General features: G+C 41.2%; 1 protein-coding gene across 4 annotated transcripts; it reads right to left on the bottom strand.

Moving 5' to 3' along the window:
* Positions 1-427: 427 nt before the first annotated feature.
* aak1a (AP2 associated kinase 1a) lies at positions 428-19,453 on the bottom strand. Of its 4 annotated transcripts, none has more exons than XM_058071102.2 (18): positions 18,669-19,453; positions 15,869-15,987; positions 13,591-13,699; positions 13,110-13,252; positions 12,912-13,033; positions 12,741-12,822; positions 12,491-12,623; positions 11,735-11,838; positions 11,477-11,556; positions 11,240-11,403; positions 11,012-11,154; positions 10,625-10,714; positions 9,934-10,121; positions 9,519-9,712; positions 9,386-9,448; positions 7,105-7,206; positions 5,844-5,933; positions 428-2,739 (listed from the first exon to the last, which is right to left on the bottom strand). In XM_058071102.2, exons 1-18 carry the CDS (start codon positions 18,826-18,828, stop codon positions 1,991-1,993), a joined length of 2,835 nt encoding a protein of 944 aa, XP_057927085.2. In that variant the 5' UTR covers positions 18,829-19,453; the 3' UTR covers positions 428-1,990. The 4 variants fall into 4 exon arrangements, with proteins under 4 accessions (XP_057927085.2, XP_078645911.1, XP_057927086.2 ...); XM_078789785.1 differs by having other exon boundaries at positions 10,625-10,711; XM_058071108.2 differs by lacking the exon at positions 428-2,739 and adding an exon at positions 3,424-5,408 and having other exon boundaries at positions 18,669-19,452.
* Positions 19,454-20,125: the final 672 nt, after the last annotated feature.

The following is a 20,125-nucleotide window of genomic DNA, read 5'->3' as shown; positions in this document are numbered from 1 at the left end:
GGCCCAATTAAAAAGGAACGGGAAGAACATATTTAACCCTCCCAATTCTCCATGTCTAAGCAATTAGTTTGTTCATGTGTATTTAAAATCTTCACAATACCACTTTCCAGTCGGGAAAACGTGAAAATATTGAACATGAATGTTGCCATTATAGCTTCAAACAATACACGTAAAATAGTTAAATCCAAAAGTGTACTTTCATGAAAGGAAGTGAACTAGTGGGCAGGAAAAACAATCCAGTGATATGTTCACTGCCCCTAAAGGGCATATTGTCACAAGGGGATTGCTGTTGTGCTGTGTTGTGTTATGCTGTTGTGCTGTGCATCTCTCATCATGCATACAAATATGAGGATAGTGTAACTGGCTGGAAGCACATATTTACACACAACAAATTTCGGCGTTCCATCAATGAATAACAACCAAGAAATGATATACATTCATTTAATGTTTCACAACCTAGCAACACATTTCAAAGGCAAGCTGTGCAGCATTTTGAGTGCTTTTCATCCAAGTCAAAATTGAGTTGTCCATTCCCAGCTAAAACAGGACAAAAGTATCATTTTCCAGTTGTGTTACATTCAAAGACATTCACTTAAACAAGCCAGATGAGAAAATGGAGCTTTAAAAATAAGACGCTTCAAGTAAAAATGAGAACAGAGCATTTTACATTACACTTTGGTCAAACAGTTTGGATGGCGTTTCTTAAAAGTGCCAGGATGAAAACAACAAAGTACTCCATGACTTTATATAGCGCACAATAAAATGTTTCCTAAAGGAATGTAATTAATAGGCCACCGATCTTTATTACTACAGTATGTCAATCCCTGACTGAATAAGTGCTCATGATAAAAGACAAGCATTATTAAATTGCAGATGTTGTCAGTGCATACTTGAACATTACAGAGGTGCCTACAGTACGTGCTTTTCAAGAGGTGAATGTGGGTTGTGCATGATACAAACTGCAGACGTAATTGTACTTGGCGAGTACGCCGCCTCTAGCCCAAAGACAGCTGGGATAGGCTCTGGCATACCCCACAACCCGAGTGAGGATAAGCGGCATAGAAAATTAATGTATGGGAATTGAACTTGGTGCTGCATGTGTAATACAATTGTTGCAGTTTTTGGAGGAACATGTTATAGGTTGCTACATGTATGAAAAGAGATTAAGGAATAGTGTCCAGAATCCTTGATTACATAATGAAAGGTCCTTCACCACATGGAATGAACACATAAGATACTGTATGTTCCATTTCCCCCCCCAAAGAAGGGTAATTGACTCAAACCATAACACACACAAGACTTCTCAAGACACAGCCAAACATGGCCAGATTATATTCAAACAAGAACAAATGCCAAAAGTGAGGTAGGCAAGAAAACAAATGCTTGATCGCTATGTTGTCTTTGCGGAGATGTCTTGTACCAACAGGGCTGACAACTAAAATTATGAAAGTCCACAACTATTTGGAAATGATTAAAGCAACAAAATAGGTACAAGAAAATACAGTAGCCTATGCTGACCTAAGTGCACCCCAGGACACTTGCATCGTTTCAGAAATTGTGTTAAATTTGGATTAGGGTAAAATAAAAAAAAAAAAGAAAAGTGTCAATTTGGTTTTCCGAGGAGCAGCGATCACATACAGTTGAATAATCCTAAATGACACTTGTGTACTTGCTGCTGTAAACAGCTCAGGTCTACATAGTTCTTTCTGACAGAAACCGTAAGCAATTGATGTGATGATTCAGAGGTATATGGTTAAGGTCTGCTCAGGTTTAGGCACAAAAACACAAGGGTGGGTTTGTGCTGCTTACATGCATGCCACCTTGCTTTGCAAATTTTAGCCAATGCAAGGACATTTCTCCTATTACGTGTCATTGCATCACCCATGAAACCCAGAAACTGTTGAATCAAGGTAAAAGTCTTGCATACTATAATGTTGCTTAAGGAAGGAGTTCGGTGCAGGCCTGCAGTCCAGCTGCAGCGCTGGTATCATCAGGGCTTTTCTTGCGGTGCTTTAAGATGAAAGGGTGCACTAACAAAAGGGTCTACAGCAGGTACAGCGGCTTGATTGCTCACATTAAAGTGAGCAGCCACATGCTGCGGGGTCACCTGTCCCTCAAAATGTCGAGAATATTTGGCAAGAGCTTGTGGGCGGAACAGCTGTGGGGTGAGCTGTCCCAGCACACCTTGTTCAGGGGCTACAGTTGCCCCATGAGGGTAGGGAGGTGCTGCGGCCTCCTTTCTTCTTGCAAACGGAGCCTGGGAGAACACATCCACCTGCTGCGGGGCGGTGAGCGGGGCGCGTGGAAATGGTGCATTGGCAAACACGTCACCTGCTTCATGATGCGTGAGGTGAAAAGGAGCTTTTGAGAAGATGTCTGCAGCACCCTCTGGCCCTTTACCTGGCTCAGGATCAAGTTGGGAATGATTCTGTGTAGGTGGATGCAAGGTAGTAGCAGATGGTTGAGAAGATGCCACATTGGATGCTGGTGATGAGTGGAGGCTTGGCGTGCATCTTTGTTCTTCCTCCTCGTCTGAGTCAATCAGCAGCGGTCTAGAGCCACTGCAGTCATGGGCAGATGTGTGACCTTCTGTGACTTCTTCGAAATTCTGCTGCTCTTCTTTGCGGGCTTCTTTTCCCTGGTCTTCATCACTAGAGTGACTGCATGCCTCGCTTGCTAGAGTTTCATTGTTGTGTTCCTGGCCAAGCACATAGTAGCCGTTCCTCTCCTCTTGCACATCTGTATCAGAGCAGACACGGGGAGCAAATTCATAGTTAAATATCTTTCTTTACTAGTAGACAATACAACCTTGGGACGATCGCCTCTTACTAGTAAGCAAGGAAGCATCACAACACTTATGACAACACGGGTTCTACTTGAGACAATCACTACGCAGCTTCATCATCACAACATGTAGCAACCTTGTTTCCACAGCTTTCTCTCAAGAGTGCTTGCTGTTACAAGGGATGGGAGCAGACGGGAGTCAGTGGAAACAAGGAGAGGGGCCTTGGCAGCAGAGTTAGACAAGACAAGCACATAGGTCAGCCTTACCTCAGCCATCAACAGCGACTCTCAGGAAGGTGTTAGTGGAAGCCTTTAAGGGAAACAGCTACCTGTTGCTACCTGATCTGGTTAATTAAGTATTGATTGTGTTGACCTAAAAAAAAACAGCAGTAGCACAGACCCACGTATTTTACTTGCTGTTAGTGTTTAATTTGCATGTAACATTTGAGATAGGACATTTCTTCACAGATATTAATCCTGTGAAGCTCCTTACCAGTAGTACATCGGTTCTGCTGCTGCTGTGTTATACAATATACTTGTCAAAGAGAGCAGTTAAGATACATAAACGTGCAGGCTATAAGTAGTTTTAATGTGCTAGTATTTATATGAGCCAAATGTGAGCAATAGTAGTAGACAGGATGTAAGGAGGTTAATTTATTCATGAGCTCTGTTCCATTACAATAGAAAAAATGTTGGCTGGAAACAAAATATAGCCCAGTCAGAAAAGTCAGAAGCACTTTGTTTATCCATAGCGAGGTGTTAAAACAAAAGGTTGACATGATGGTGAGAGAGAATACAGGAATTTAAAAAATGGTCAAAATCTTTGCCTTCATAAACATCCCATTATGTTTGACATAGATCACATTTGGACTCTATTTATACATCCATTGTAAAGCAGTGGTCACCAACCATATTGATTCCAAGATCCCTGGTCTGTGCTGTGAACCAACGCAAGACCTATGGTATGTTTCATCACCAACACAGACACTATATGCGTAAAAATCATCAGGTCTTCCCTCTACAATGCGTCCCCTAAACAAAGATGTACAATGAAAGATGAGTGGGCAAATCCCAAAGATTGGCGGGTTGGCGACCCCTGCTCTAAAGTGTTATTGAGAGCCATGATAGCTGTGGTGCATTTCAATATTACACTCAAAAATGAGCATGGCTGACAAAAGCAAAGCAAAAAAAAAAAAAATCTAAAAATAGTATGCAAATTTTGTTTTTGTTGTCTGGCAAAGAGGATTGTTGTATTGCGAGTGACATTCTAGTTTGTGATAGCAATTTACTGGGCAGCCGGGGCTTTTATAACATAGTATCTACCCAAATTATAACCAAACAGAGTGCGACTTGATAGACATCAGTCTATCAAGAGATAGAGATAGAGATATCTTTTACTTCTCATTGTTCATTATAACTAATGACTGTGATCATAATGCCTCTTTATTCCATATAGGAATCCAGCTTCTATAAATATTGGGAGACCCCCCCCCCTCCCACAATGTTATCAAGAGTTCAACTTTGTTTAGTTTGTGGAGGACCATTTCCTGTGCCAGCACGATTGGGCGCCAATACACAAGACAAGGTCAATAAAGGCATGCTAGATGGGTTTGGTGTGGAAGAACTTAAGAGCCCTGACCTCTCAACACCACCAAACAACTTTGGGATGAAATATATCAGACAATGAGGCAGCAGGTCCAACACCAGCCCAACATATTTTTATGCATTGTCACTTCCTAAAGTCGCCCAATCATTTTGCCCCTGTTGATTTACGTTGAAACATCATCCTATTTCCCAATCACCAAGGTGACAGTCATCCTGAAGCTGCAGCTTGTTATACTGTTAAGATCCACAACAAAATTGTGCTAAAATGAATTATACCATGTAGAAAGCATATGGTCTCTGTGTTTTACAAACAAAATGTATAAAGCAACAGCACAATAACCCATCGTAGCTTGAGAAACCAGTCAGGACAGACATTTCACCATTACTGGTTAAAGACAAACTAGTTCTATTAGTGCAAACAGCTCTCATTGGGACACACATGTGGGTACACGCTGTTTATGAGGCTACCTGCACATTTATAGAAAATGTGCATCAAATTGACCAGAAAGCAGCCTTTTCATCTTTTTGGTCAGGGGTGTGCCTGGAGGCTTAAAAAAAAGCTTCAACTTCTAACATGCACACAAAGAGGAAAGCAAGGCAGCCGTCATCAAGCAGTCCATCATGGGACTAAAGTAGACCACCATGGCTTCATGTGAAATGAGATATTACAGGGGGGAAATCATGAAGAATTTCATGGTGTAGCCATGACAATGGCAGATGATATGCTCAAGCATTGATGGGAATGGTAGTAGAGCTTTATGTAACCAGCCTACCAGGCAACTACAGATAAGAGTAGAGGCCAAGGTAAACTTTCAAATTAAGTTAGGCCCTTTCAAATTAAAAGAGCCTAGAACTCTAACCAACGCCCTTCCTCCGCTATTCCAATGTTAGGGCTGCACAGTGCCCCCGACCTCTCCCACCCCTTTAGAGGTCGATGAGCTGATCCACCAGCAGAAGGGAACGCGCCAAGTTGGGGATGCTGGACTCTGAACTGCCACTGTTGGTACGTGAGTGACCACCTGAAACATGTCAGAGAAAGAGACGAGACAGAGAAGGACATGGAAGAGCCGAGGAAGGTAGTGGGGGTAGAGCCAAAGAAAAGTCGTACAAACAAAGGATGAATGGAGAAAACCAATAAGTGAATGAGGATGATGATGATGAGGGATCAGAGCAGAGGGGTGCATGGATAGGGGCAGGAAAAGAGAAAGAAGCAGAGAGTGAGCTAGAATAATCTTTATATGGCTGCATCATCACAGGGGAGAGTAAGCGCCAATCTAAATGAGGAGCCTTGCAAAGTAAAAGTACAAAAAAAGACCCCTGCAGGGTGTAGGATCACATTTTCCAATGTGATATTTTGACTGCCAAGACTTCACCAGCCACAGAAGGGATGTGGGCTATGCTTGGGAGTGGGGCTCAGAGAGTAGATACGAGCGCTAACCTCGGTATTCTCTTACCTTGATTTGAGTTTTTGGAGATGAGCACGGGAATAGGGTCAAACTCGTCGTTATTGGCTTTCTCTCCATGCAACAAGAGGAAAGAAGAGTCTGCAGCGAAGGAAGAAGTGAAGGAAAAGTGGAAGAGGAAAGCAGTTATTTCAAGCCCAAGTGCAAAGGAGAAGAAGAAGGCTTGTCATCAAAGTTCACTTGTCGCGTGATGATGATGGGGTGGCTTCAGCATTTTCGTAAAACAACAGTGTCTACTGACGACATGAAAAAGACAAGCCAGTGTTTTCAGATTTTTCAACTCTGGAAGCCGTTTTCGAAAAATACCATTTCAGGGCACCCAGAACACAGTTTCTGTGTGGATGAGAGGCTGAAATGATAAAATACTTTTGCCGTTTTGACTTGAAAACGTTTCAGCGTGGATAGCCCATCAGTGAGACTCCTGTACCTGTTGACAGGTATTTTGGCCCGCTACCCATGAGCAGGATGCTTCAGCTCTCTCGAGTTTGATGGGTGAATTCTCTAGACTGCATGTGTCAACTCTTTCCACATATGCTCAATTGTATCAGGGCTCATAGAAGGCCACTTCAGAACGGTCCATTGTTTGTTCTTAATTTGTTTTTTGGCTGTGTTGTGTTGGTCATTGTCCTGTCTGATAACCGGCGACTGAGCTTTCTGCAATGGGGGAACACATTTTGCTCCAGAATTGAATGAAGTCTTGAGATTTAATTGTACCCTGCACATTAAGTAAAGACACCCTGTGTCAGATGTTTACACACAATGGCTTTTAAATAAATATCTGTCCGAATGAAAATGCATTTGACTTCTGTGAGGGGCCAATTAGTCAACCAGAAGCCAAAAAAGCAAAAGCAGTTACCTTGTATGCATATATATATAGATGATATATATATATATATATACACATCTACATTTACACTCACGCACACATAATATGTTAATGTCCTTTGAAGCATGCTGAAAAACAGCACTTACGTCTGTCAGTGCACAAAATGAAATTGCCATATAAAAAGGTAATTGAAGACATTCTGCTTCAATATTTTTTTCCGAAAAACTGAGAATGACATACTTGACAACAAAATGCTGTTACCCCATCACCATGCAAACTGAGTCTTCACCCGAATAAAATACTCAACAATATTGTAATAATTAAAAAAGGAAAAGGGACAAATATGAAATATAACGGGATGTCATGGTGATGACTCACTATACTGTAAATACACAGTACAGACTTAATGAAGCCCAGAATGCTAACCTGGCATGCTGGCAGAGATGAACTCTGGCTGGCCTGAGTGCTGCGAAGCTTGGGGTGTTTCCAACCCAGGAATCAGTGAATCCACACACTCCTCCGTCTTTACTACACAGCAGGAGAAAGCAAGAAACATTTATTAACTTAAACATTTATTTATTTATTTATTTTTTTTAACTATAACTATTACAACTATTTATGTCCTGAGGTTATAGCCATGTGACAAAAAGTGGAGGAATGCAACAAAGACACATGCAAAGCAGCGAAGGGAACAAAAACAGAGATGGTACCAGTTTGTGCTCAAAGGCTCAGCCAGGGTTAAGAAGTCAGGGAGCAGAAAATAATTTTCAGACAAATTCTGTTCCTCAATCAGGTTCTCTGAGTGAGTCGATTGATGGATGTACAGATGGATGGTTGGAAAAAGAAAAGGGCAACATGGGAAGTGTTTGCAAACAAATACAAACGTAGAGGAAAGGACAGACTATCAAGCGATGTTAGAAGCTCAGCCAGTGTTCGAGCTTACAACGGTCTAATGTATTAGTTCATGTAGTGAATACAGAATCACTCAAAGTCAGAGAACTTCAAATCCTAAAAACACAAAATTACATGACCAAAACCAATGAGACAGAGGCCAACTTGGGAACTTAGCAGCAAGCATTCAGCTGAACAAACAACAGTGTGCTCACTGGCTCATGTGCCAAACCCATCAGCTCACTGCAGTCAACTGAGCAGAGAACACCACTGTTTTCCCATTTTGAAATGTGGCCCATGCATGAAGTCAAACTCTCACATCAGCGCATACTGTACTTACAGGAAACCACAATGGTAAAAATGTGTGTCAAGGGGGGGTCTTAGACAAGGAATGTGCTGGCTCAGAATATGGCACAGCAGATGTCACCATTTGGCCCCTTTTCTATTGGAAAGAGCACCATTAAAAAGTCTAATCTCAGAAAGTGAAGATTCAGACTGACTGCTTCAGTATTAAATTTGTTGTAAATAATGTAAATAGACAGTGCTGTATTACTGTATTGAAAATATCATTATTCTGAATTATTACCTTGACTGTGCAGGTATAAAGTGTGTGTGTGTGCATTCTATTTCAACACTTTTGTAACGATTTCCATTCTAGATGATGGTCACAAACTAACTCAGCTAACTCCTTTTCTGCATCTTAAAGGACAGCTTCAGTAGAGGAGAGTAACCTCACCCTGCAATAGTTTCTTAAAACACCACATACACAAAAGTTGAGAAATAATTTCCCATTACCAAAACTGAATGCAGACTTGAGTGATTAACTAACTGCGTAGTCTTTGTGCCTTGTAAGCACGATCCTCCAGCAGTAAGGAAATCCAATTAACAAAGAAGTCTCTGTCCTTGCCCTGCGGAGCGACAGTAAAAGCAAAGATCTGCAAATGAGATGCGATCTAGCTGTCTGCCACAGACTATTCATGCAAACTGAAAAGGAGTCACTGTGCGGCTGCTTAGTTATGTCAACAAAGATAGGACTCTGAAACGAGCAGCTGTAATCTGGGCTTTGGCAAAGCGCCTCCACAAAAATATAAAATACAGTGACCCCTCAGTTTTTAACGCCCTGGTTTTCATACAAGTCGTTATTTGGCAAAAATTTTCACCTTCTCTCCTTGTTTTTACCCTTTGATACATTGAATCTCATTGAATGTCAAGATCAAGAGCCCGGTATGAAAAAAATGACTGTAACAAAACCCCATTCTGGACTTATTTAACTAACAATCTGAGGGAGTACAAAAATGGAGGAGACCGAGGCCAAACCAGGGGGGTTTTTAAACCTCAAAAGAATGGTTGATTGGGTTTATACATTGGTTGTTGGTGTTCGTAAAGTTCATGCTGTAAAAATTTGTTCCTTTTACAAAAAAGGCTAACTCAAATAATCCATAGGTATGAATGTGAGTATGAATGGTTGTTTGTCTGTATGCGCCCTGTGATTGGCTGGCGACCAGTCCACGGTGTACCCCGCCTCTCGCCCGAAGACACCTGGGAAAGGCTCCAGCACCTCCCCGTGAAAATAGAAAATGCGGTAGAAAATGAATGAATGAATGTTTGGGTGAATGTTTTGGAACTAATTAATAACCAAAACCACAAGAATGATTATGGAGTCAGAGAGAATGGCAAAGTACTAAATGACATTGCTGATCCTATACTCTGGATGTCAGATGATACTTCATTTCAAGACAATCCAATGAATAAAGATCTTTGTCTATAAAATTGTTGCACATAAAGCAGGGCTTCCCTACGGTCAAACAACCCTTACCTGTAAATGAATTGAATCCGTGAATGAGATTATCACCCGTGGCCTTCTCCTCTGGACCAGCAACTGGATGCAAACAAAAAGTTGCTACGTATCTAATACTTTTTGATGTGGTAAATATGCATCCCAAACTTACTTTCAGCTAGTTTTGCAAAGTCTTTGTTCAGTAGCTCCTCAGCTGTTAGTTTGGAGAAGTTATCATCACCGAAGGGGTTCCAGCTGGGCTGAGTGTTCGTTGTAATACGGGCAGATTGGGTGTCAGTGTCAGCTGGGTGATATACAGTCTGCTGGGATGAGCATGGAGAGCCAGAAGGAGTAGTGCTTGCTGATCTACACAAACAGGAGAGAGGCAAGATTTTACGTTGTGTGTGACATCTGTGGTCTATGGTTGAGTCGTGTAAGCAAACAGAGTGTGTGAATTGAGTGATTCTTCAGCAAGATCCTGTGGAATGTAAAAGGTTTGCTTTATGTCATCTGAATAGACGTTCTATTGCAGTGCCTTGAAAGGACAGTTATCCCTCACATTACTGAGGTGAGTTCATTAAGCTTACTTGGACTTGTTGAGGCTGGCCTCAGCTGCAGCTGCCTGAAGAAGCTGGGTGGACTTGCTCACTGGGACCCCAAAGATGGCACTGTGAGTAACGTCGCTCAAAATGCGTCTATGTCCACTCTTGGGTGCTATCTTTGGTGATGAGGGGGGTGTTAAAGAGCCTATTTTTTGCAGCCCTCGTCCAGTTGACTGTGGGTGATAATGTGCAATATAAGCATGAAGAAGGTCTGCTCAGTGTACAAAAAGAAACCAAAACAATCCCCACACAAAAATAACCACCAATGATTAACTGACATAGAAAAAAGAAAAAGATTTATCACAGCCCTTTCCAACACCTGCTGCTAGTGAAAGCGCAAAACAGCAATGACAACACTTTGACAAATGATTTGCATCAGATAGATCGGTACAGAGGAGATGACAGATGCACGTGTGACAAAGTGGACATTAAGCCTGTCTATTTAAGAGCTCAATCAGAGGTTGGCAATGCAATGATTTCATACAAAAATAGAGATAAAGGAAGAAGGGGCACTTAGAATGCCATGTTCAGTAAACTCTAAGCGAGACCAGTCCGGTGCGCTCAAAGCCCCAGGTTGAGAAAGTATAAACACAATACGTCAGATTCATGACAGACAAGCTAATCATCAGCTGTGCGTGTGAAGAGCAGCACGAAGGCAGGGTTAGCAAGATGTTACCACATCTGTGTCATCAGCTGGCCCAATGGCGGTACACTCAGGGATGGGGGTCAGATGGACAGCTGGACTTTCATGCACCTCATGTTGCTGCTGGTATTGCAGTGTAAGAGCAGGAAAAACTGTCTGAGCTTTGCATTGCAGTAGGTGTCACAGCAACTCTCTACAGCACTTTTTGGTCAGGGCTTAGGGCCGGATGACACTACACAGTGACGTTGGAGGGAGCTGCTGTGCGGAAAACATTGGCCATATTTTTGTTTTTGTGATGGTGTCATATGGGCATGGAGCAAAAACATACCGAGTCAATTGTATATGCCAAAAACTGAATAATCATTCATTCATTATGCAACTTTACTACATTTGCTGTCTTGCACTTGTTGGGATGCCTACCTGTTGGTTATTCTGTGGGTTTAGGAAGGTAGAGGCCTGCTGCTGTTTGATGAGTAGTTGCTGAGCATGCGGTGTAACCTGAGGCTGAATGCTGGTGGAAGGTTGAACAGCAGCAGCTGGAGCTGAAGGTGGGACATTGACTCCTACGAGATACAAAGATAAATAAATATACATTTGATATGCATGGCCCCCTCGAAATAGGACACCCTGGCTTTAATCCTGACTTACCTATAGGCTGGGCTGATCCAGCAGCCATACTGGGCCTCTTGCGTGGGGTCAGAGCTGCTTGTATGGGAAGAATGCCTGATATAGGTTGTGGCTGAGTCTGGCCAGCCTTGGGCCTTTGTCGAGGTGCTATTGAGGTTTCGGTGGTAGGAATGGGGTCTGTGAGCCTGAGCAGAGGGAAGGAAAGAAGTAACTTATAATTTTCAAGTTTAATTTTCTCGAAAAATGTCTGTGTCTCACCTGGCTTTGGTTTGACTCTTTTTAGCCACTGCTTCACTGGCTTTGATAGGCTCGGGAAGTTTTGCAGGAATGGATGAATTCTACAACAAAAGATGAGATCTGCAATGTATTATCCATTATTTCATTTTAAAGAGATGGAAAATCTACATTTTGCATACTAACAGTGGACTTTTATTTTATTTGGCAATAAATGGAATGTATTGAGGTTTTTTTTTAATATGTGAAGTATTGAATATATTTATTTTGTGCTCAACTTACATGCACATTTGGAACAGGACACTCTCGTCGATTCAGTTTAAAGGCAAAGTAAGACACTTGGTAGATGTCTGGCCTTATGTCTGGGTCAGGCTCCAGCATATATCCTGAGAAAATCAGTCACACAACATTTTTAGCATCTCTATGCAGACTCTGCGTGGCTTTTCTCCGGGTACTCTGATTACCAAAAATATGTAAACTGTAAATTGCCCATAAATATGAACGTGAGTGTGAATGGTTGTTTGTCTATATGTGCACTGCTACTGGCTGGGGACCAGTCCAGAGTGTACACTGCCTCTTGTCTAAAGTCAGCTGAGATAGGCTCCAGCATACTCCACTATACTAATAAGGACCTGAACACATCAACAGCAGTACAGTTCCAACAACATATACTGTATGTATCTCCAACTCACATACGTCTCTAGTACATTCATCCTGGGAACAACACTTCCTTATCGTCATCACAAGAACACGAGATGCATTCAGGGACAAGCTGAACATCACAAAAACGGTTTTATATTACGCATATGTATATTAAACAGGAAGATAAAGAATATATATCCTTATCGCTTACTTTATAACTCTGAATTGGATGTACAATTTTCTACATTTAAGTATGCTGTAAAATACACTGAAAACGCCTACATAAGAAGGGGGTATAATAATTGAATTAACCTGATTTTAAGTTTTAATCATTTGACAGCCTTAATATATACTGTTTATCAAGTGACAAATGAACTGAAAAACAGATCTGCTTACTGATGAGACAGTGCATATCTTGGGAGTAGCGTGAGTTGTCTGGGATAGTAAAACTGCCATCACAGATAGCAACTTGGCTCTCCCCAAAAGGAAGCGTGAAGTAGCATAGTTTATAGAGTAGGCAACCCATAGCCTGTGCACACAAGAGCAAAAACACACAGTCAGTAAAGATAGCTCAATTTACATGACTGTAATAATATCATGGAATCTGAAAAACAATACAAGGTGTGAGGTTTAAACTCCAACTCACCCAAATATCTGCCTTGGTTGTGATGACCTTCCCAGCATAGAGGTTGACCATCTCTGGTGCACGATAAGACAGAGTGGTGTATCTGGTATACAGAAGCACAGACTTATCAGTTTCACATTTCTGTAAAAAAAAAAAAACAGGTGTAACAAACAACAAAGCATATAAACTGACTTTTTAATTTCTTCCTCAATGACAGGCACACCCTCTGTCTGTGGGTTTTGGAAACAGTTTGTGGCACTTCCGAAGTCACACAGTACATAGTGTCCCTGGTCATGGAGAAGAATGTTTTCCACCTACACAGGGGAAAAATGTGTTGGAATCTATAAACAATTGGAGAAAAATCTTTTTTTTGGAATGATAGCCGCTAGCCTTGAGGTCTCGATGAATGATTGGAGTCTTGCACTGGTGCAAACGTGCAACAGCCTCACACGTGTCACAGAAAATGTGCAACACTTCTGCCTCTGTGAAGCCTGTCTGTAATCGCTGGTTCATCAGGTTGACTACCTGCCCACCTAAAAACAAAAACAAACATTAATAGACAATATAAACAAAAATAAACAATGTTGAAAAATCAGCAAGTGACATCCAAGCACACGCTCACAAGGCAGAAGCCATATTTTTCATACTGACTTGAAAAAAAACAAAAAACAGATACAGGTCACGTATGAGCAAGAAAATCAGAACTGACCTGCAGTGTGATTATAGTTGTTATATCTTATGTGCTTAAATGTCTTAACAGGGTAAAACATGTTACTTTGACATTCACAAGCATGCATGGTGGTTGTGACAGTATTGTGAAATATGAAAACGAACAAGAAACAGAGAGAAACGGTGTGGCAGGCAGACTTACCTCGACAGAGGTCCATTAAGATTAGGACTTCCCATACATCACCAGCTCCAACTGAAGCTATGCTGGAATCCAGGAAGCCAACTATGTTTTTGTGGCCCACTAGATCCCTCTAAGTAAATAAACACAGACAGGCCAAGGTGGTAAAACAGTTACAATGTCAGGAGGTTTAGCTTGGTGGATTAGAAAATACACAGGTTTGTATATATTTGCTTATCTCTTACAATGTCAAGACATTTTGCTTGCTAAATTGGAAAATACATGCATGTTATATATGTTATATATATATATATATATATATATATATATATATATATATATATATATATATATATATATAATATCTGTAAAAAGAAAATGAGCCCACCCTGAGCTGGAAAATGAGCCCACCCTGTTGTTGGTCATGACGCTCTGGGTGTGGTTGAAAGAACAACTTGTTTTTTTTAACAAACATGGGTTACAAAATGGTGCAACAGAGCTTTGATGAAATAAAAAAAACCTGGATGTTACAAGTACTTTTTTATAGTGCTTTTCCCCCATACGAGTATGACCTACATTTGATCGTTTGCTATAGAAGCACATACAGTGAAGAAAATAAGTATTTGAACACCCTGCTATTTTGCTATTTCTCCCACTTTGTCATGGAGGGGTCTGAAATTTTCATCGTAGGTGCATGTCCACTGTGAGAGAGATAAACTAAAAAGAAAAATCCAGAAATCACAATGCATGATTTTTTAACAATTTATTTGTGTGATACAGCTGCTAATAAGTATTTGAACACCTGAGAAAATGAATGTTAATATTTGGTACAGTAGCCTTTGTTTGCTATTACAGAGGTCAAACGTTTCCTGTAGTTTTTCACCAGGTTTGCACACACTGCAGGAGGGATCTTGGCCCACTCCTCCACACAGATCTTCTCTAGATCAGTCAGGTTTCTGGGCTGTCGCTGAGAAACACGGAGTTTGAGCTCCCTCCAAAGATTTTCGATTGGGTTCAGGTCTGGAGACTGGCTGGGCCATGCTAGAACCTTGATATGCTTCTTACGGAGCCACTCCTTGGTTTTCCTGGCTGTGTGCTTCGGGTCGTTGTCGTGTTGGAAGACCCAGCCACGACCCATCTTCAATGCTCTGACAGAGGGAAGGAGGTTGTTCCCCAAAATCTCACAATACACGGCCCCAGTCATCCTCTCTTTAATGCAGTGCACTCGTCCTGTCCCATGTGCAGAAAAACACCCCCAAAGCATGATGCTACCACCCCCATGCTTCACAGTAGGGATGGTGTTCTTCGGATTGTACTCTTCATTCTTCTTCCTCCAAACACGCTTATTGGAATTATGACCAAAAAGTTCTATTTTGGTCTCATCTGACCATAAAACTTTCTCCCATGACTCCTCTGTATCATCCAAATGGTCATATGCAAACTTAAGACGGGCCTTGACATGTGCTGGTTTAAGCAGGGGAACCTTTCGTGCCATGCATGATTTCACATCATGACGTCTTAGTGTATTACCTACAGTAACCTTGGAAACGGTGGTCCCAGCTCTTTTCAGGTCATTGACCAAGTCCTGTCGTGTAGTTCTGGGCTGATTCCTCACCTTTCTTAGAATCATTGAGACCCCACGAGGTGATATCTTGCATGGGGCTCCACTCCGATTGAGATTGACCGTCATGTTTAGCTTCTTCCATTTTCTAATGATAGCTCCAACAGTGGACCTTTTTTCACCAAGCTGCTTGGTAATTGCTCCGTAGCCCTTTCCAGCCTTGTGGAGGTGTACAATTTTGTCTCTGGTGTCTTTGGACAGCTCTTTGGTCTTCGCCATGTTACAAGTTAAAGTCTTACTGATTGTATGGGGTGGACAGGTGTCTTTATGCAGCTAACGACCTCAAACAGGTGCATCTGATTCAGGATGATACATGGAGTGCAGGTGGACTTCTAATGGGCAGACTAACAGGTCTTTCAGTGTCAGAATTCTAGATGATACACAGGTGTTCAAATACTTATTTGCAGCTGTATCACACAAATAAATTGTTAAAAAAATCATGCATTGTGATTTCTGGATTTTTCTTTTTAGTTTATCTCTCTCACAGTGGACATGCACCTACGATGAAAATTTCAGACCCCTCCATGATTTCTAAGTGGGAGAAATAGCAAAATAGCAGGGTGTTCAAATACTTATTTTCTTCACTGTACGTATGTCCAAAACAGACATACTGTACATCCACTTAGCTCTACTGGGACACCTTGTGCACCCAAAAGAGAGAAAAAAGTAATTCTAACTTACCATAATCTGTATCTCAAGTTTGCAGATTTGTAGATCATGCTCATTGTTAACGTACATCCGTTTTAGAGCACACCGTTGACCCTGATTAGTTCGCACCAAAAAAACAATGGCAAAACCTCCTGCAAAGATATGAAAACACAATTATTGCAGTTGTTCTCCATATTGTGCTTCTGAAATTTGCATTATAGCTGAGTGGCGATGTGCAACTTGCACCCACTGCCAATGATACTTTCACTGGACTCCAAATTGTCCATAGGTATGAATGTGAGTGTGAATGGTTGTGAGGATAAGCGGTATAGCAAAATGAATGGATGGAGGGATACTTTATTGAATATTTAAAAAAAAGTTCAAATAAATTATAAATATGAATGACAAAAACTATGTTTGCTTGTGGATGAGAGGCCAAAATGCATAGGAAAAAAATCAGTATTTGTGTGGACATAGCCGTGTTCTTTATCAAAATGCACTGCTTGCGTGCGTTCCCTTGGCTTTCAGACATTTAAACTACTGCTGTCTAATCTGAGAAGACTGTAAGAAATTAGACGGATTAGCAGCCTCCTTGAGCACCACTGAACTGAATAAGTGTAGGTACAGCCACAAATAGCCACTGCCCACTGACGTAACTGACTGTCAGGATTATTCTACTCTGGTTTATGCATTCACACACAACAGTATGCACACGAAAATGCACCCTTGGGAAACAGCTATGAAAAGCCCAATGTTGTATCCCATAATGAAACCCGCTTTTGAATGTTAGACATCTTCACAATTACTTTGCTGCAAGGTTATATGGCATATAAGAGATAGGAGCAGCATTGTCCTGTTTACTGAAGACAAATGAGTGTGGAGCCTCCAGTGTTTTCTTTTGCAGAGTTGGAGCCGAGTAAATGGTTTTGCCTTACAAGTGAGGAAATGAATCACTGGAACTTTAGGTTACGCACTCCATCACAAGACTTGAGGGCACATTCTTCAATGCAATGCAAGACATGACATTTATTTTCAAAGAGGATTTATTGAAATGTATAGAATAAACAAAAAGCTGAACCTCCAACTACCTACTATTTTTGCATACTGGTTATTTAGACTAAGGACTAGTCCACACGTAGCAGGGTTTTTATATTTTCCCCTCTCTGTTTATGAAGAAAATGGTGTCCACCCAACCTAGGATTAGAAAAAAACAACAACATCCACGCGTAACCGCATAACTGCATTGGTCACAGCATGCCAAACCTGTAGGCGGCAGTAGTTCCTCCAATCCCGCCAATTAGAATCATCCTCTGTCATCCTGTCACTTCCGCAAACATAAAACATGGCACCAGTCTTATTTGGGTGGACTGACAAGGAGGCAGAATTACTTATAAACGTTGTTTTAGAATACAAAGTCAACAAGATGCAAGAAAATGTTGATTGGGTATCTTGCCAAAGCAAGTCGGCATCGGAGCCTGCTACGCGGAGGACGCCTACGACGTTAAATTGTTATTTGAGTGAAGATAGCCAACCTCAAAGTGTTTCTTTGTGTTTCAAAGGGCTTGCAAACACAAACAAGCAAAAAGCGCTTGAAAAATAGCTACAACCAACACAGTTCTGAGGGCATCCATGTTGTTTCTGATGTAAACACAGGTTGGGTGTGTGACATCACAGCATATGTTGTAGCAAGTAGTGATGCTGGGAATCATAAAACTATGGTTATTGGCATCCACACCCAAACACATCATCGTATTTTTCTCCTAATCCACACTTTGGCCGGAGGTTTTGAAAACCTTAGTGCCAAATATATGTGCATGTGTGGATGATAGGCCAAATCGTGGAAAAATAACTTTTGTTTTATGAGATACCCGCCTATGTGTGGCCAGGGCCCAAGTCTAGTCAAAAACGTATGCGGAAAACCACAACACAAACCAAATCACATTGGGAGTCACTAGCAATAGGTGAAGGAAAGAAAATGTGGAAAACCTAGATATGTGCAAATGTTACTTTCCTCCATTTACTTTGAATTACACTAAAGTGAATGCAACTGGAGTTTCCCACAACTGTTACGTGATGCATCTTTGAGGTACAGTCCTGTAATTTTTTACGTTTGTGGTCAAATGACCAAACCATTCATAAAGTGGCCAGACAGATGGAGCCCTGCCAAAACACTGATAAATTAATCAGTCCTTTTCAATCCATTATTCAGTAACAAGCCCTCTTGGCCAATACAACATGGTTGACTCTCATTGTAGCAGTAGAAAACAAACCCTGCTTAACCCCGGAGTAAAGCACCAGATAACATGTTTAACTAAGTAACATGACTAAGTAATCAAATTTTTAACATTCTGCAGCAAAATCCAATGCATGTTTGAGCAAGCATAACAACCACTGCCATGTGTTTTGTATTACCAATGACTCAGCATGTCATGGATACTTCATGATATAATTGCAACAAGTTCCTCCCAGCCTTCAGGTAAAACGTGCAACCAGGGTATACAGTAGTTGTGGCCTGAACATGAACATTTCATGTGGACAAACAATCAATCAAAATATCCATATGCAAAAGAAAATTAAAGTGCCTATATATGAGGGTTATATTCTGTTCATACGTTATTTGACAAAACAAAAGCATGATTATAAGTTTTATAAATTGTAAATATCTTAATTATATTATTCTCAAGACTTACTAATCAGGAGTGGCATATGTGACACTGGGGATTTCAATCTTATTCTTGTTTTTTAATCAAGTTTAATTAATTCAAACATCCCGATTGGGCAAACTGATGCGTGGTTTAAGTGAATGTAATGTTGAGAAAGCATGTGAGCTCACCTTCAGCCACTATTTCTTCGATGGTCACTTGATGTCTTCCAATAGTAAAGACCCGGCCGATAAAGCTGCCCCCGCCGCCGGAACCAAGGCTTCCTCCGCTGGCTCCTGAGCCAGGCCCCGAGCTCACCAGCTCCCGTCGTGAGTCAAAAAACTTCTTCATTCCCACAAGATGTTATCCAAAGTAAAAATGCCAAATATGCAGAAGTATAAATCTTCTTTTAATGGCGGCTGAGCTGGTGGCTAATGAGGATAACTCAATGACAACAGCTAACTAACTGGCTTCAGGCTAACGAGATCTTAAAATATCCAAAACATCGACTAACGTTTACTGGCTAAGGCATCTTCGTCCTCACAGCAGTCAGGACCCAACGTTGTTTAATAGCGTTTTAGCAGTAGAAGGGGGAATGTATTACAGGACACTCCACTCTCAAGTAGCGACTGCTTGCTGACTTAACAGTCAGTCTGTTAGCCTGGAAGAACGGTCGCAAGCTCACCTATGCGGCTAAGCTAACTAGCTAGGTGAGATGACAGCTGCAGCTGCACAGACTGGCAGCTAGGGTACCTCCTTACTACCCAAAGCCTCTTATTCCACATGTTCGGAGAAACAAAATATCATCAAGCTAAAATAATACATATATTTCGATGTCAGCCCAAAATATTTCTGAGCGCCGTCGAGGTGGTGTGAGTCTGACAGGGCTTATCAACTAACTTACCGAAAGAGCTAACGGAGCTAAAAACAGGAGATAAGCTAGTGGGAAGTGTCGGCAGCACATCTCTGACTGTGATTGGTCAATGTTTGCAGTGATTTCTGACTCTTTTTACCAAAGCCACGCCCTCAACCAGAAGTTACTCGAAGACCGGGTTCTTCAAAATAAACGCCGTCATGGTTGCACGTGTTAAATTGTTTTTGACGTGCGCGGAGATATGCATTACATGGAGGAACATCGCGTGATTACATTTGCACAATTTAACAATTCCGAAATATAGTGGAGAAAAAAAGATTTTACTGAATTTCACAATTTATAAGAAATGTATTTACATAAATTAAGCAAGAACGTATTTGGTGATGATGACCAGTAAATTAAATATATTGCATAACATTGTCTAATTTGGCATAATATATGTTATTCTTGTGGAGTTGATATTGTCGATGACCTCAAGGTGCACCAAGTCTTTGTGAGTTGTGTCTTTTATTACCTCGGAGATGATGCCAACTTCATATTTGTCCAGTTCCGTGATGTCTTTGACCACACGTACTTTCTCTGTTCTCCCAAGTGCGTTTGATTTTCTCCTACTTCCTTCAGTTCGTGCTTTTTTGATTTTTTTTACACAACATACAACATACATATTATACAACGCATTGTATTAAAAAACGACTTGATAGAAACAATATGAAAACTGTCCTCTAGAGGTCGCTGTTGAACCACAAAAATAAACGTATTTACTGTATAGACCCG

Source organism: Doryrhamphus excisus, linkage group LG3 (genome assembly GCF_037039965.1).
Source record: "Doryrhamphus excisus strain RoL-2023G ecotype Guam linkage group LG3, RoL_Dexc_Guam_v1.1, whole genome shotgun sequence".
Classification (NCBI taxonomy): Eukaryota; Metazoa; Chordata; class Actinopteri; order Syngnathiformes; family Syngnathidae; genus Doryrhamphus; species Doryrhamphus excisus.
The sequence above is the reverse complement of the archived record's forward strand: the minus strand, read 5'-3'. Positions and strand labels throughout refer to the sequence as shown.

What these genes read in the sequence shown, in the direction of transcription:
- aak1a (XM_058071102.2), bottom strand. Translation starts at nt 18,828, where the DNA reads ATGAAGAAGTTTTTTGACTCACGACGGGAGCTGGTGAGCTCGGGGCCT. An exon ending in TGGATCAGCCCAGCCTATAG is followed by an intron (nt 11,155 to 11,239) that starts GTAAGTCAGGAT and finishes TGTATCTCGTAG; the next exon opens with GAGTCAATGTCCCACCTTCA. An exon ending in CATCTCTGCCAGCATGCCAG is followed by an intron (nt 5,934 to 7,104) that starts GTTAGCATTCTG and finishes CCTTCGCTGCAG; the next exon opens with ACTCTTCTTTCCTCTTGTTG.